The sequence below is a fragment of the Diachasma alloeum genome, unplaced genomic scaffold (assembly GCF_001412515.2).
Source record: "Diachasma alloeum isolate Michigan unplaced genomic scaffold, Dall2.0 Dall_scaffold_00372, whole genome shotgun sequence".
Taxonomy (NCBI): domain Eukaryota; kingdom Metazoa; phylum Arthropoda; class Insecta; order Hymenoptera; family Braconidae; genus Diachasma; species Diachasma alloeum.
This window is the reverse complement of record NW_021680511.1, coordinates 26,824-42,353: the sequence shown is the minus strand read 5'-3', so window position 1 is coordinate 42,353 and position 15,530 is coordinate 26,824. Positions and strand designations below refer to the sequence as shown.

The 15,530-nt window shown below is 42.2% G+C and overlaps 1 protein-coding gene across 1 annotated transcript in view; it reads left to right on the top strand.

Annotated features, from left to right (window-relative positions):
* Positions 1-15,530, top strand: part of LOC107041716 (ubiquinone biosynthesis monooxygenase COQ6, mitochondrial) — a gene marked incomplete at its 5' end in the record, with an annotated part of 155,139 nt that overhangs the window by 123,241 nt on the left and 16,368 nt on the right. The window contains 1 exon segment of the mRNA XM_015262403.2: positions 3,834-4,116. Within this exon segment, the coding sequence (XP_015117889.1) occupies positions 3,834-4,116 (283 nt within the window).

Sequence of the window (15,530 nt, the reverse complement as noted above, 5' to 3'; positions counted from 1 at the left end):
CCCTCCTCATCCCCCACCATCACAGGGGAAGACATATAAAGACAACCCCCAGACATCGGAGCTCAGAATCGGAGCTCATAGCCCTGAAGATGCAGACTGCAATGTTTGCGAAATGTCGGCGCAATGCTGAAACCAAACGCGGCATCCATCCGGAAGTCAATAATGTCATTAATAATGGCCGCGAAAGCCTCAAAACCTTCGTATCAAATTGATTTTCCTAAGGAATTTTTTACATTCGACAATCGTACTCTCATGTGAGGGAAGGTCGTGCCAGCGTTCATATTCCATGAATAAATAGATAACATGACTTTTTTTACACTTCAATATTTCCAATTGTATCATTTTCTGGCTACCTCGCTTGTACTTCCCATGTACTTCCCATGCCTTCCCACTCTTGCCCTTTCTACTCATTCCAATCTACCAATCATGCATAACTAGCCTCCCCTCCACAGGACTGTTAGCCAAGGAAGAGTAGGGACCGTGATTCTCTCTCTGTGTCTTAAGTCCCCAGATCTGTGTTGCATAGGGGATATGGGGAATGCGCGGTCTAGGTATTATATGTGTATGGAATCTCCAACCAATGAAAACATCTTCAATCGAAGATAACAGCTGTAAAAACCAAACTGTAGTTAAACAGCCATAATATAGTTAAGTTAAGCCCTATGCTCCCCATAGAGGTTAACCTCAATCATTGGAATAAATGTACTCACTGTTACCCGACGGCAGAAGACAGAGAGCAACATAATGTGTTCTCTCTGACCTCCCCACTACACGTGCTTGGCCAATGAAAGCTCGGACGACTATGTTCGACTTCTCGGAATTCGTTCCCCGTCGGGTCAAAATTATAGGAATCCTACTGAAATTGTATCCACACGTCATAGGCATTCTCCATAATTTTTCGGAGCATCGATGCCACAGATCTATCTGAATTAATTTCAGAGAAGTAGGAGTAAAAAATTTCTAATTCTACTTCTCCGAAATTGTATTTAAAAAATTTCTGGGTTTCCAAACCATTTTGTCTAAACTATCGACTACTTTCCTTGTTCCGAAAATAAATTGAGGAGAAATTATATTCCTAATTGGAGATTTATCAATAAAAATGAAAATCAGACTACAAGGAGATCCAATTTTTAGAACTACATCAGCATTTGAACCCTCCCCACATGACTTTCTTTGCATGAGTTCTTTTCTATAAGGAAAATACGTCAAAAACCGCACACCTTTTTGACCGAAATTTGTTTCTCTAACGTCAAAGTGGGTATTGCGACATTGCGATTTTACGAGAACGTGCCAAAATCGATTGCGTGATTGAAGCAGAAACTCTCCCTTGCATAAACCCTCATGCTTTTATATCTTGGGAAATATAAATTAAATGAGTGCTTTTCGGGGGAAATATCAATCAAATTGATGATAGTTTTCAGAAATCATTGAGAATTCTCTCAGGAACTGAGAAGTTGAGGGAAAAATATCGAAAGACGTTTTTTGTAGAAAATCTTTGTCCTCGGCGAGAAAGCTATGTATTATGGTATTGTGGCATCGATCACCCGTTTTTGAGATAATTCAGAAAAAATATAAACTGATCACGTCCAACTCAAAACGTATTATCACAACAATGCAAAATTGAATTTCTGCATTATACAAAATATTTACTTACCTTCAATGGAGCGAGAGCATTCAATAATTGTAGGCCCAAACTCCTCGCAAGTACCACTGGGGCTGCTGTCCCTCTATACAGTCTGTGGAGAGTGTCAATGACCATCATCGTCGGCAAATTGTGTCTCTGCCTCAGAGTTTCGTATTTGGCCAAATACAAGACATCTCCAATGACATTCCCACTCTTCACTGCATCATCTAGTATCTTCACAAGTACAGTGACATCACCAAAACCAAGATTTACACCCTGCCCTGCCAAAGGATGTACTCTGTGTGCGGCATCACTAAAACATTTAATTTTATAAAAGTAACTATTTAGCCCTGAGGAGCTAGCCCACTCACTGATCTCTATACTAAGTATAGAGCGCCACAATACTGAGCATGGACAATAACTGGAGGGGTGCCGACCAGGTAACACTTCGGAAAGAACGATGTTGAAACTCGAAAACAAGTAAAAATAGGAAACGAATGTATCAGTAAAATCCGAAAGATAGTGGGTTGAAAAACAAAGTAAATATTTGAGGGAAGCCATCGCTGAACATTGTACGGTTATTGTAACGAAATGAACCAATCGAACGAGTTTGCTATACAAACTTTCTTGCAAACTTTTTTGTAGGACATTATTAAAAACAAATCAAAAACACAAAATCGACAAAAAAATGATTTTCTCATTACCTATTTGAAATTTTGAAAAACGTTTACTCAATTTCATTGTTTGGACTCTAACGACCATTGAAAAAGACAAATTTGAGTCGAATGAAAATTGTGTTTGTGACAGGAGATATTGTTTTTCCCTTCTCGTCGACACAATTTTCCCCCGTTCTCGGGGATCTCGTAAACTGCTTCAGGGAAAATAGTTATAAGCTAATTGTGGATTATTAATCCATTGATTTATACAAAATATTCCCATCTATTCCATCTATTCACCGAGTGTTGCAAATTCAAATCACCGTCGCCATATTCCAATTCAAACATCATCTGAGGCGAAATCGTCAAATTATTGATTTATATTCGAGTACGTGAGCGACGAGCAACAAGTTTCGTGGCACGACACTCTTCGCCCGGAAGCGAGAATGTATAGTTGTCTCTTATATTTTATATTGTATATTATTAATTTAATTTGATATTCTGTGGTAAGAGTCGATACCATTCTTGCCTATAATTCTCTCTCTCTCTCTCCCTCTCCCTCTCTCCCTCTCCCTCTCCCTCTCTCCCTCTCCCTCATTCTCTCCCTCTCCCTCTCCCTCTCTCTCTCCCTCCCTCCCTCCCTTCCTCCCTCTTTATTAATAATAATAATATTAATTATAGGCAAGAACGGTATCGACTCTTACCACATAATATCAAATTAAATTAATAATATACAATATAAAATATAAGAGACAACTATACATTCTCGCTTCCGGGCGAAGAGTGTCGTGCCACGAAACTTGTTGCTCGTCGCTCACGTACTCGAATATAAATCAATAATTTGACGATTTCGCCTCAGATGATGTTTGAATTGGAATATGGCGACGGTGATTTGAATTTGCAACACTCGGTGAATAGATGGAATAGATGGGAATATTTTGTATAAATCAATGGATTAATAATCCACAATTAGCTTATAACTATTTTCCCTGAAGCAGTTTACGAGATCCCCGAGAACGGGGGAAAATTGTGTCGACGAGAAGGGAAAAACAATATCTCCTGTCACAAACACAATTTTCATTCGACTCAAATTTGTCTTTTTCAATGGTCGTTAGAGTCCAAACAATGAAATTGAGTAAACGTTTTTCAAAATTTCAAATAGGTAATGAGAAAATCATTTTTTTGTCGATTTTGTGTTTTTGATTTGTTTTTAATAATGTCCTACAAAAAAGTTTGCAAGAAAGTTTGTATAGCAAACTCGTTCGATTGGTTCATTTCGTTACAATAACCGTACAATGTTCAGCGATGGCTTCCCTCAAATATTTACTTTGTTTTTCAACCCACTATCTTTCGGATTTTACTGATACATTCGTTTCCTATTTTTACTTGTTTTCGAGTTTCAACATCGTTCTTTCCGAAGTGTTACCTGGTCGGCACCCCTCCAGTTATTGTCCATGCTCAGTATTGTGGCGCTCTATACTTAGTATAGAGATCAGTGAGTGGGCTAGCTCCTCAGGGCTAAATAGTTACTTTTATAAAATTAAATGTTTTAGTGATGCCGCACACAGAGTACATCCTTTGGCAGGGCAGGGTGTAAATCTTGGTTTTGGTGATGTCACTGTACTTGTGAAGATACTAGATGATGCAGTGAAGAGTGGGAATGTCATTGGAGATGTCTTGTATTTGGCCAAATACGAAACTCTGAGGCAGAGACACAATTTGCCGACGATGATGGTCATTGACACTCTCCACAGACTGTATAGAGGGACAGCAGCCCCAGTGGTACTTGCGAGGAGTTTGGGCCTACAATTATTGAATGCTCTCGCTCCATTGAAGGTAAGTAAATATTTTGTATAATGCAGAAATTCAATTTTGCATTGTTGTGATAATACGTTTTGAGTTGGACGTGATCAGTTTATATTTTTTCTGAATTATCTCAAAAACGGGTGATCGATGCCACAATACCATAATACATAGCTTTCTCGCCGAGGACAAAGATTTTCTACAAAAAACGTCTTTCGATATTTTTCCCTCAACTTCTCAGTTCCTGAGAGAATTCTCAATGATTTCTGAAAACTATCATCAATTTGATTGATATTTCCCCCGAAAAGCACTCATTTAATTTATATTTCCCAAGATATAAAAGCATGAGGGTTTATGCAAGGGAGAGTTTCTGCTTCAATCACGCAATCGATTTTGGCACGTTCTCGTAAAATCGCAATGTCGCAATACCCACTTTGACGTTAGAGAAACAAATTTCGGTCAAAAAGGTGTGCGGTTTTTGACGTATTTTCCTTATAGAAAAGAACTCATGCAAAGAAAGTCATGTGGGGAGGGTTCAAATGCTGATGTAGTTCTAAAAATTGGATCTCCTTGTAGTCTGATTTTCATTTTTATTGATAAATCTCCAATTAGGAATATAATTTCTCCTCAATTTATTTTCGGAACAAGGAAAGTAGTCGATAGTTTAGACAAAATGGTTTGGAAACCCAGAAATTTTTTAAATACAATTTCGGAGAAGTAGAATTAGAAATTTTTTACTCCTACTTCTCTGAAATTAATTCAGATAGATCTGTGGCATCGATGCTCCGAAAAATTATGGAGAATGCCTATGACGTGTGGATACAATTTCAGTAGGATTCCTATAATTTTGACCCGACGGGGAACGAATTCCGAGAAGTCGAACATAGTCGTCCGAGCTTTCATTGGCCAAGCACGTGTAGTGGGGAGGTCAGAGAGAACACATTATGTTGCTCTCTGTCTTCTGCCGTCGGGTAACAGTGAGTACATTTATTCCAATGATTGAGGTTAACCTCTATGGGGAGCATAGGGCTTAACTTAACTATATTATGGCTGTTTAACTACAGTTTGGTTTTTACAGCTGTTATCTTCGATTGAAGATGTTTTCATTGGTTGGAGATTCCATACACATATAATACCTAGACCGCGCATTCCCCATATCCCCTATGCAACACAGATCTGGGGACTTAAGACACAGAGAGAGAATCACGGTCCCTACTCTTCCTTGGCTAACAGTCCTGTGGAGGGGAGGCTAGTTATGCATGATTGGTAGATTGGAATGAGTAGAAAGGGCAAGAGTGGGAAGGCATGGGAAGTACATGGGAAGTACAAGCGAGGTAGCCAGAAAATGATACAATTGGAAATATTGAAGTGTAAAAAAAGTCATGTTATCTATTTATTCATGGAATATGAACGCTGGCACGACCTTCCCTCACATGAGAGTACGATTGTCGAATGTAAAAAATTCCTTAGGAAAATCAATTTGATACGAAGGTTTTGAGGCTTTCGCGGCCATTATTAATGACATTATTGACTTCCGGATGGATGCCGCGTTTGGTTTCAGCATTGCGCCGACATTTCGCAAACATTGCAGTCTGCATCTTCAGGGCTATGAGCTCCGATTCTGAGCTCCGATGTCTGGGGGTTGTCTTTATATGTCTTCCCCTGTGATGGTGGGGGATGAGGAGGGGGGGGGAGGGATCAGCCAATTGTATGTTTTTAATTGATCAGCTGATCAATTAAAGAAACCTGGAGGACGGTTTTCCAAATGGTGTTCACATGATATCCTCTGTCCCTGTTGAGGTTGTTAGGGTTTTTATGGATTTCCAAACCCTTTCGGGATTTTCCTTTCGGAATACCCTTCAGATTTGACCAACATTCTGGCTTGGTCGTACTCGATAGTATGCCCAATATCCATTCAGTGTTCATCCAGGGCAGACTGTTCTGAGTGAGCGTATTTAGAATACCGCTGATGTTCCTTGATCCGTGTACTGATCTTCCCGATTTCTCCAATGTACACTTTCCCGCATGAGCAAGGGATCTCGTACACTACGGGTGTGCTCAGGGGTGGTCTTGGATCTTTTGCACTCGGCAGCATCTGTCCGATCTTCTTTGGGGGTTGGAAGATCGTTTGGATGTTGTTTTCTGAGTACTCTACTTAGGCATTTTGCTGTGCCTCTCAGATAGGGGAGGAGGGCCACTTTAGGTCTTTCCTGGTTTTCCTCAGGATCAGTCTCCTCTCGGGGAGCGGAGAGCTTGCTTTGTAGCTTATGCTTTACCTTTCGAATTTGGTGGATGTTATATTCATTCTTGGTCAGAGCTGTCTCCAGATCTTCAACTTCACTGTCGACATTGGACGGTTGGGAGATTGTGAGTGCTCTATACATTAGGGAGCTAATGACAGAGTTCTTTTGGGAGGGGTGGCGATCGGAAGTGGCATTCAGATACATATCTGTGAGTTGGTTTGCGATATACTTGGTGGCCTAGAGTGCCATCCTCGTTGCGTCGAAGCAGCATATCTATAAATGGAAGACATCTGTCCTGCTCAATTTCCATGGTGAACTTGATGCTTGCGTGCTTAGTGTTCAAGAACTCCGGGAACTGAGTTAGAGAAGTCTTTCCATGTCACCAGATGACAAAGGTGTCATCCACATACCTGAACCACATAGTTGGTTTCTGAGACGCTGACTTTAATAATTCGTTCTTAAAATGTTCCATGAATATATTTGCAATAATCGGGGAGATGGAAGAACTGGAGATGGAAGAACCATTGCTACTCCCGATTTTTGCTCCTAGTACACTCCTTCGAACTGAAAGTATGTAGAAATCAAGCAGTGCTCAATTAACGGAAGGAATCGGGGGGAAATGTCTTTGGATTTTTTAATGATTTCAACGGTTTCTGGGATTGGGACGTTGGTGAATAGTGATCATACATCAAAACTCACTAGAATATCATCTGGTGAAGTCCTGAAATTTCTCAGTTTGTTGACGAAATCCAGTGAGTTCTGAATGTATAAATCACTTAGACCAGTCAACTTTTGGAATGGTTTCGTTAGAAACTTAGCCAGCTGGTAAGTTGGCGCTCCAATGTTGCTAATAATGGGACGAAGACGAACCGACTCTGTGGATTTTGGGGAGTCCATAGAGTCTGAGAGGAAAGGATTCTTTGGGAGTAATGAACTTTGTCAGGTCCCCCGAGAGATCAGCTTTCTTCAGGAGATCAGTAGTTTTATGCTCAATTGTGCGAGTAGGATCCTTTTTGAGTTTTATGTAAATTCTGGAAGCACTCAACATCGCACTGAGCTTTCCGGAGTAGTCGTCCATAACCATCCATAACCACCGTGGCATTGCCTTTGTCGGCTGAAAGAATAATTAAATCATTATTCTCCTTTAGACTACGCAGTGCAAGACGTTCCTCCCTGGTGATATTGTCACTAGGTGGAGTAGCCTTGTGGAGGATGTTGGACAACTGCCTTCGGATGTCATCACTGGTCTCCGAAGGAAGATGGATCGCTGTCTCGGTCCGACTGATAATTTCCTCGATAGGGATTTTTTTGGGAGCAACAGCGAAATTGTGTCCTTTCGCCAACACAGACACTTGTGCTTCACTGGGCTCGTATTTGCTCAGATTCCAAGGCAATGCCCCGGTGGTTATGGATAAGGACGACTACTCCGGAAAGCTTAGTGCGATGTTGAGTGATTCCAGAGTTGACATAAAACTCAAAAAGGATCCTACTTGTACAATTGAGTGTAAAGCTACTGATCTCCTGAAGAAAGCTGATCTCTCAGCCGATCTGACAAAATTCCTTACTCCTAAAGAATTCTTTCCTCCCAGACTCTATGGACTCCCCAAAATCCCCAAAGAATATGAATACTCAGCACGCAAGCACTGAGTACTGAGTTCTTGAATACTCAGCACGCAAGCATCAAGTTCACCATGGAAATTGAGCAGGACAGATGTCTTCCATTTCTAGATGTGCTAGTTCGACGCAACGAGGATGGCACTCTAGGCCACCAAGTATATCGTAAACCAACTCACAGATAGGTATCTGAATGCCACTTCCCATCGCCACCCCTCCCAAAAGAACTCTGTCATTAACTCCTTAATGTATAGAGCACTCACTATCTCCCAACCCTCCAACGTCGACAGTGAAGTTGAACATCTGGAGACAGCTCTGACCAAGAATGGATATAACATCCACCAAATTCGAAAGGTCAAGCATAACCTAAAAAGCAAGCTCTCTGCTCCCCGAGAGGAGACTGATCCTGAGGAAAACCAGGAAAGACCTAAAGTGGCCCTCCTCCCCTATTTGAGAGGCACAATATAACGCTTATGTAGAGTACTCGGAAAACAATATCCAAACGATCTTCCAACCCCCAAAGAAGATCGGACAGATGCTGCCGAGTGCAGAAGATCCAAAACCACCCCTGAGCACACCAGGAGTGTACGAGATCCCTTGCTCATGCGGGAAAGTGTACATTGGAGAAACCGGGAAGAAGATCAGTACACGGATCAAGGAACATCAGCGGTGTTCCAAATACGCTCACTCAGAACAGTCTGCCCTGGATGAATACTGGATGGACATTGGACATACTATCCAGTACGACCAAGCCAGAATGTTGGTCAAATCTGAAGAGTATTTCGAAAGGAAATACCGAGAGGGTTTGGAAGTCAATAAAAACCCTAACAACCTCAACAGGGACAGAGGATATCACGTGAACCCCATTTGGAAAACCGTCCTCCCGGTTTTTTTGAATTGATCAGCTGATCAATTAAAAACATACAATTGGCTGACTCCCCCCTTCCTCATCGCCCACCATCAGGGGGGAAGACATATAAGGACAACCCCCAGACATCGGAGCTCAGAATCGGAGCTCATAGCCCTGACTGCAATGTTTGCGAAACGTCGGCGCAATACTGAAACCAAACGCAACTTCCATCCGGAAGCCAATAATGTCAAATTGATACGAGCTTAAGGAGAGACCCAGGTGAACTTCGAAACTCTTTGATTGATGGAAATAACTATTGAGCGACTCTTGAAATATCATGGAGTACCTAAAAACGAAGAAACATTCTCTACCCAACCCATTTTACCCCATACATCGAAGGAAAACGACGTTTTTCGTGTTTTTGGCTTCAAAATGCCCCTCGCGCCACAATTTTCATCGGATTTAAACTTTTCTTTTTTCAAAATGTTCCTTAGATTCCATAGAATAAAAATAGATTTTTTTTTTAAATTTCAAATACGGAATTTTTCGTAGTTTTTCACGTCCCCTTGATATAGCAAAAGTCGCTCAATAGTTAATTTTATCAACTGAAGAGTTTTCAGTTTCCCCTGAGTCCCCCCTTAGATGTGCCATTGTTTTTTATTCAGGCCTTGATACGTACACATGATCTCTTAGCTTCTTTCGAAGATGCCAATGTTTGATGGATTTTTTTATCGATAATATCTTAATAATATCTTAATAATATCTTTAGCAGTAATATTTACTGTATTTGCTATATTAGAACTCGAATAAATTATACTGTGGCTTCGCATTTTTTATGTCTTGTGAGGACTAGATTTGTGAACTCCGTTTTAAACAATACACTCAACTTTAATACCACGGGTGTGGAAATAACATGAATATGAGAGATTCAAGAACTAGATTAAATTCGAAGATTATTAAAAGAATATCTGTTAAATCCCCACGATGAGAGAAAAATGTTGTTAGACCTTTCTTCTCTCGATTGATTGTTCTCTTGGATATTTGAGGAATAATTCACATCCCTTAATTTGTGTAAAAAAAAGCTTTTCATCCAACTTTTTTGAATCGTGAGCCGGCTCCACACACTGAATCAAATGATAACACTATAAATAACATTCTCTATTGCAAACGCTCATTATCAGGCAATATTACCATTTATACATGAAAAATAAACACTGCATCTATACATTGTTGTACGTAATGACACTCCAAAATTTTAATGATCAGGGGGGAACGGTCCGAACTCTGGCCAGAGTAGACGCATTGTCCAGTTGTCCGACTGAATTTTAACTGTTTCCATGTTTTTTCTGTGATTTTGCTGTAATCGACTGCGTGCGAGTGAATTTTGCATCTTGCTGCTTCCACTGACCATATAAATGTGCCGCTAGTAACTAATTTTTTTTCTTTTTATTAATCATCAACTTTATGTTTTTCTATCAGTAGATCTAAGGTTAGTTTCTCTCTGCCCGTTCCTCTTTTCAATTCTCACCGCTTCCTTCCTATTCCCCTTGGTCATGAATCGACCGTCGATAGCCAGCGACATCTTCCAGGCGCAGCTGAAGCTTCTACAATCACCCATTTTACCGACGGTAAAAGCGAGCGCACATCTACCCGCCAATGCAGGACGACCCACTAAAGCGACGTCACTAGCCAAAACCAAAGACACCTCTCTCCAAATGACTTCTCATCTTGTTTATCTACATCAAGCAGAAAAAGGAAAGGCAGCGAGGAGGGTAAACTTCTCTCTGAGCTCTCTGACTCAAAAAAATCGAAGAGCACATCCTCCCCATTTCAGTCATATGAATCTGACAATACTGGTTTAGACCTATCCTCTGAAGCTACTTTCTCCAGTGCTTCACTCGATTCACCCGTGACCGAGCAATCAGAAACTACTTTAACATCCTCCTCCACTGATCCATTGAGCATGGCTGCTTCTCTTAACAAATTCGGTCTGGAGGATACTTCACCAAATAGAGTACTCCTCCTGCTGATGAACAAAGTGGATACTCTTAGAGAAGAGTCAGCCAATGAAAGGAGTGAAGTCAAGGCCTGGTGCCAGGGAATTACGGGCAAAGTTAATGCTCTCGAAGAAGAGGTCAAAGCACTCAGAGCCTCACAGTTTGAATTGCAGGCTAGGGTTGTAGCTGTAGAAACAACTGACTCTCCACTAAATAACTCGGCAACTGAAGCCCTTTTTGAGAGTATTGAAAACAGTCTGCAGCCGGCCACCATCAATAACCCAGGATCCATTTCTCTTGAACATATTCTGCGCAAACTAGAGTTTCAAGAGAAAGGACTGAGAAAATGCAACGTCATTATCAGAGGCCTCACCCTCCCCAAATCCAATCTAGTCGCGGGAGTCTCAAACTTCCCATTGACCAAATTGGGTAGCTTCAAGGGCAGAGTGCTGGAAGCGAAAAGTCTGAAGGAAGACATGATTTGCGTCAAACTCGAGTCCCTGGAATCCAAGAAAGAACTATTCACCCTCTGGAACGCTGCGGATTTGCCTGTGATTTATAAGCAAAACGATCTTATTCCAGCGGAGCAAGAAGCAGATTACCATCTGAGGAAATTTATCAAGGAGAAGATGGCACTCGGTCTCAAGGCAAGGCTTCGCCACCAGACCGCCTTCATTGAGGCTTCCCAATACAACTACGACTTCTCCAAAAAATCAGTCGCGTTAGTCAACCCGCGCAAATCCCTTAAATCCAATCTGTCCACCCAGACCTTAAATACTTTCCTTCAAAACACCCCCTCTCTTCCAAAAAAACCTGTAAATTTGAGATTGACTTTTTGGAATGTTAACGGCTTCAAGAACTTCTTGCATTACAATCCCGATCTTCCCCCTGACATCCTTGGACTATCCGAGACCTGGCTCCTGAACCTAATTACCTCAAGCTCCAGTTTTTATTTTCGTGATTACAATTTCATTATAGTCGAGGAGAGGAAAGACGGCCTGTGCATTCCTGGTCGCGCCAGTGGCGGTCTAGCTATTTGCTTCCCCAGTGATCTCCAAGTCGAGGTTTTAGACACCTCGAGCCATTGAATCTTCGCCCGGTTCCACCAACAAGCTCAAGCCGTCGTTCCCGCTAATCTATTTGTTGGTCTGGTATTCATCAAGCCAGCTCTGGAACAGAACTTGGGAACAATTCTCTCGGATTTACAGCTGGTCCTAGATGGGGTTGGAGCCATCAGACTGAATGACCCATTTATCATAGGCGGTGACTTCAATGGCCGAATCGGTGTGAACTACGCATACCCCGAGGGACTCTTGGAGGGTACATCACTCTCACCTTCCAGATCTCTATCGTCGGTGGATAAGAATCGTCAAGGGTCCGATCTCAGTCAACTCATGAGAAACAACGGACTGCTTCTGCTTAATGGTCGCTCTCCTGGCGACTCTTCTGCCCGCATCACCTATGTCGGCCCGCGTGGCAGAAGCACCATCGACTTCGTCTTCTCGGATCTGATGAATCTTCATCTAATCCATGACTTCACTGTCGACCAATCCATCCTTCCGTCTGACCACTTCCCTATCAGTCTGGATCTCCTTGCCCCCCCCCCTTGACGCCCAAACAACGTCCCAGGTTCCTCGTTTTCGCTGGAAAAGAGACAGACTAACTGACTACATCAACTACATCTCGACTTCGTCATTGCAGGAGTTCTCCCCTGATGCTGACATCAATTTCCAGCTACAAGTTCTTCATCAAATGATCTCCGGGGTGGCGCATCAAACAGGATTGCTCGTCAATCCCAACCACACTACATCCAATTCTCCCAGAGCACCTTGGTTTGACAGAGATTGTCGGGCTGCGAGAAAAACTACCTCCGGGCACCTGCTCACCTGCCAGAAGGATCAATTCCAGCGCTCATCAGTGAAGACCTTCCATGACTCCAAGAGATCGTATTATAGTCTGATAAATAACAAGGAGGACTATTATAGCGAAATATGCGAGAAAATAGCCAATGTAAGATGTCCATCGGACTTCTGGAAAGCGATCAGGGCTTGTAGGATGCTGTCCTTCTTCCCCCAGCTTTCTATCGAGATTTGGCAGGCCTTTTATGTCAGAGTCTATCCCCCCAGAACCTTCGACGAAATCGATTACTCAGGCTTTTCTGATCATCGTTTGGACAGCCCCATTACAACTCAAGCAATTGAGATAGTCCTGCTGAGCGCGAAGTGCGGGAAGACCGCTGGTTCCGATGGTATTCCGGCAGAGTTTTTCAAGGCTCTACCCCAGGCTGGCACTCGCTATATCCTCAACTTCTGCAACTCGATTCTATCTCGAGGTGTAATACCAAATTCCTGGCATGACATTATAATGACTGATCTTTAACAAAGGAGACAAGACCAAACCTGAAAATTACAGGGGAATTGCCCTAGTTAACGTTGTAGCCAAGCTCTTCACAAAAATCCTCTGCTTGATATTGGATAAATGGGCGGAAGAGGAGCACGTTTATCCTGAATGCCAGGCGAGCTTCCGTAAGGGACGCTCAACTCTTGACAATATATTTGTAGCCACTGCTGCCATTCAACTCCAGCTGAGGCTTGGCAGCCGAAAGGTTTTCGGGCTATTTGTCGATCTAAAAAGAGCTTTCGATTCAGTGAGCCACACCCTTCTCTGGCAAAAACTGTACCACTTTGGCGCAAGCTTGAAATTAATTAAGATCTTCCAGGACCTGTATGAGCATGCTGCGTTGAGAATGAGATCGGATGATAATTATACAGAGAGGATCGAGATCACAGAGGGCGTTTTGCAGGGCGAAAGTCTGAGCCCAACGTTATTTCTTCTTTTCCTGAGCGATATCGAGGCATTCCTGAGGGGCAGAGGTCATAGAGGCCCAAGTATTGACTCGGTGCGACACATACTGGCCCTACTGTTCGCGAATGATTTGGTTCTCCTTACCTCTTATTGAATAGGCATGTACCATCTGATGGATGACCTAGAGGGCTACTTCCATTCAAACCAACTGACAATCGACGTTTATAAAATGAAGTTGATTATTTTTCGCTCAGGAGGTCAGGCTACACTGCTACCAAACTATCCACTGAAAATTCACGGAGAGGAAGTTGAGATTGTATCCACCTACACCTACCTAGGCGTAGTTTTCTCATCCTCTGCTCTGGGCCGTTGTGCTGTTGCTGTAGGCTGCGAAAAGGCCCGTACAGTTGTTGGGACAGTATTGTCTATCTTAGCCAGGGCAAGCGCAGACTCCTGGGACGCTGTCACTAAGTTATTCGACTCTATTGTGATAAGTTTTGTCTCAACTTTACTCTCCGCAGCCCCTGCATGGCCTATGCAGTATGTGGACGCCATAGAACCCATCCAGTCATACTTCTTTAAGAGAATCCTGCTGTTACCATCCAATACACCCGGACATGCCCTCTGCCAGGAAGTTGGCACAGTGAGACTCCTTTTTCTGGTAGTTAAGCTCAGTCTAAGTTGGTACTTCAAAGTCTTACTTCAGGAGGACGGGAGACTTCCCAAAGCATGTCTCCTCAGATTCATGGACTTGGCTTCTCCCGGGAGAAATACCATCTCTCAAACATCAGACAAACGTTCCCTCCGCTCCCTTCCCAGTAATCCAATCCTACAGCTTCAATCACTGCTCAGACCCTGCAACATCAACTTCGACTGCACCAACCCCGAAGCCTCATATTGGGCCTTGGAGGCCCAAAGGTTCTTTCTGAGCTCAGCCTATTTCTCTTTGATCAGGACAAGTCGAGGATGTTGGCCTCATAAACCTGCCAATTTTTATTGCCCAGAGGAGACCTAGGTTCACCGGTGTGCTACCGAAATCAGCGCTCCCCTTTGGCTATTTGGTATATTATATTTGGTATAGTTAATAGACTATAGTTAATAGACTATCTTATTTTAGTTCTATTCAAGTTACATTTCTCTGGTATTTTTCCGCCTGCTTTTTCTGTGTATGCCTGGCTGATCTCTCGCTTGACTTTGCTAACTAAAATATGATATCCAACTCGCATCTGACCATTGGCAATCAATTTTGACATTATTTAAGTGCGGACATTTGTGACAAATTATTATATATCTCTTGTATTATGCTTGATCAAGGTTGTACCTATATTAAGGAGCAATAAACAATGAATAAATGACAATTTTAATGATCACATATCAGTATTTTCCAGATGTAGGTCGCAATTATTATACTTGATTCAGCGATCATCATGGTATTATTATTTTTATAGTCGTCAAAAAAAGGTAATTTATACTAATCATACTAATCATACTTATGGAAAGTGAGATACGCAATGACAGCTGATCGTTCAACTCCACACACACAACAAAAATTCACCATTCTAATATTTTTACAATTTTTTCAATTGTCACGAATTCTAATGACGAAAAAAAAAATTAATTTACCATAAAACGATGAGAAAACGTGTCTCCGTGGTTTCTCCTACGCAATTCAATTTTTACTCCCACCCTGCAGCATCTCCCTTCCCCCTCTCAGCACTGCTGAACAGGGATAGGTAGAGACCGAGTGCATCTCTCTCTGCCTAAACCTGCACAGCTTCCCCCACCACATGCGCGGTCTGGGTATTATATATCTATGGGAGATTCATTGATGAGTGTGGTTTTTGGCTAGGAGGCTATATTTATTGAGTTAGGTATGCTCAATTGTAGAATTAATATGGTTGGCTCCCTCTGTTGATGGATTTGTAAGTCTTTTGATAG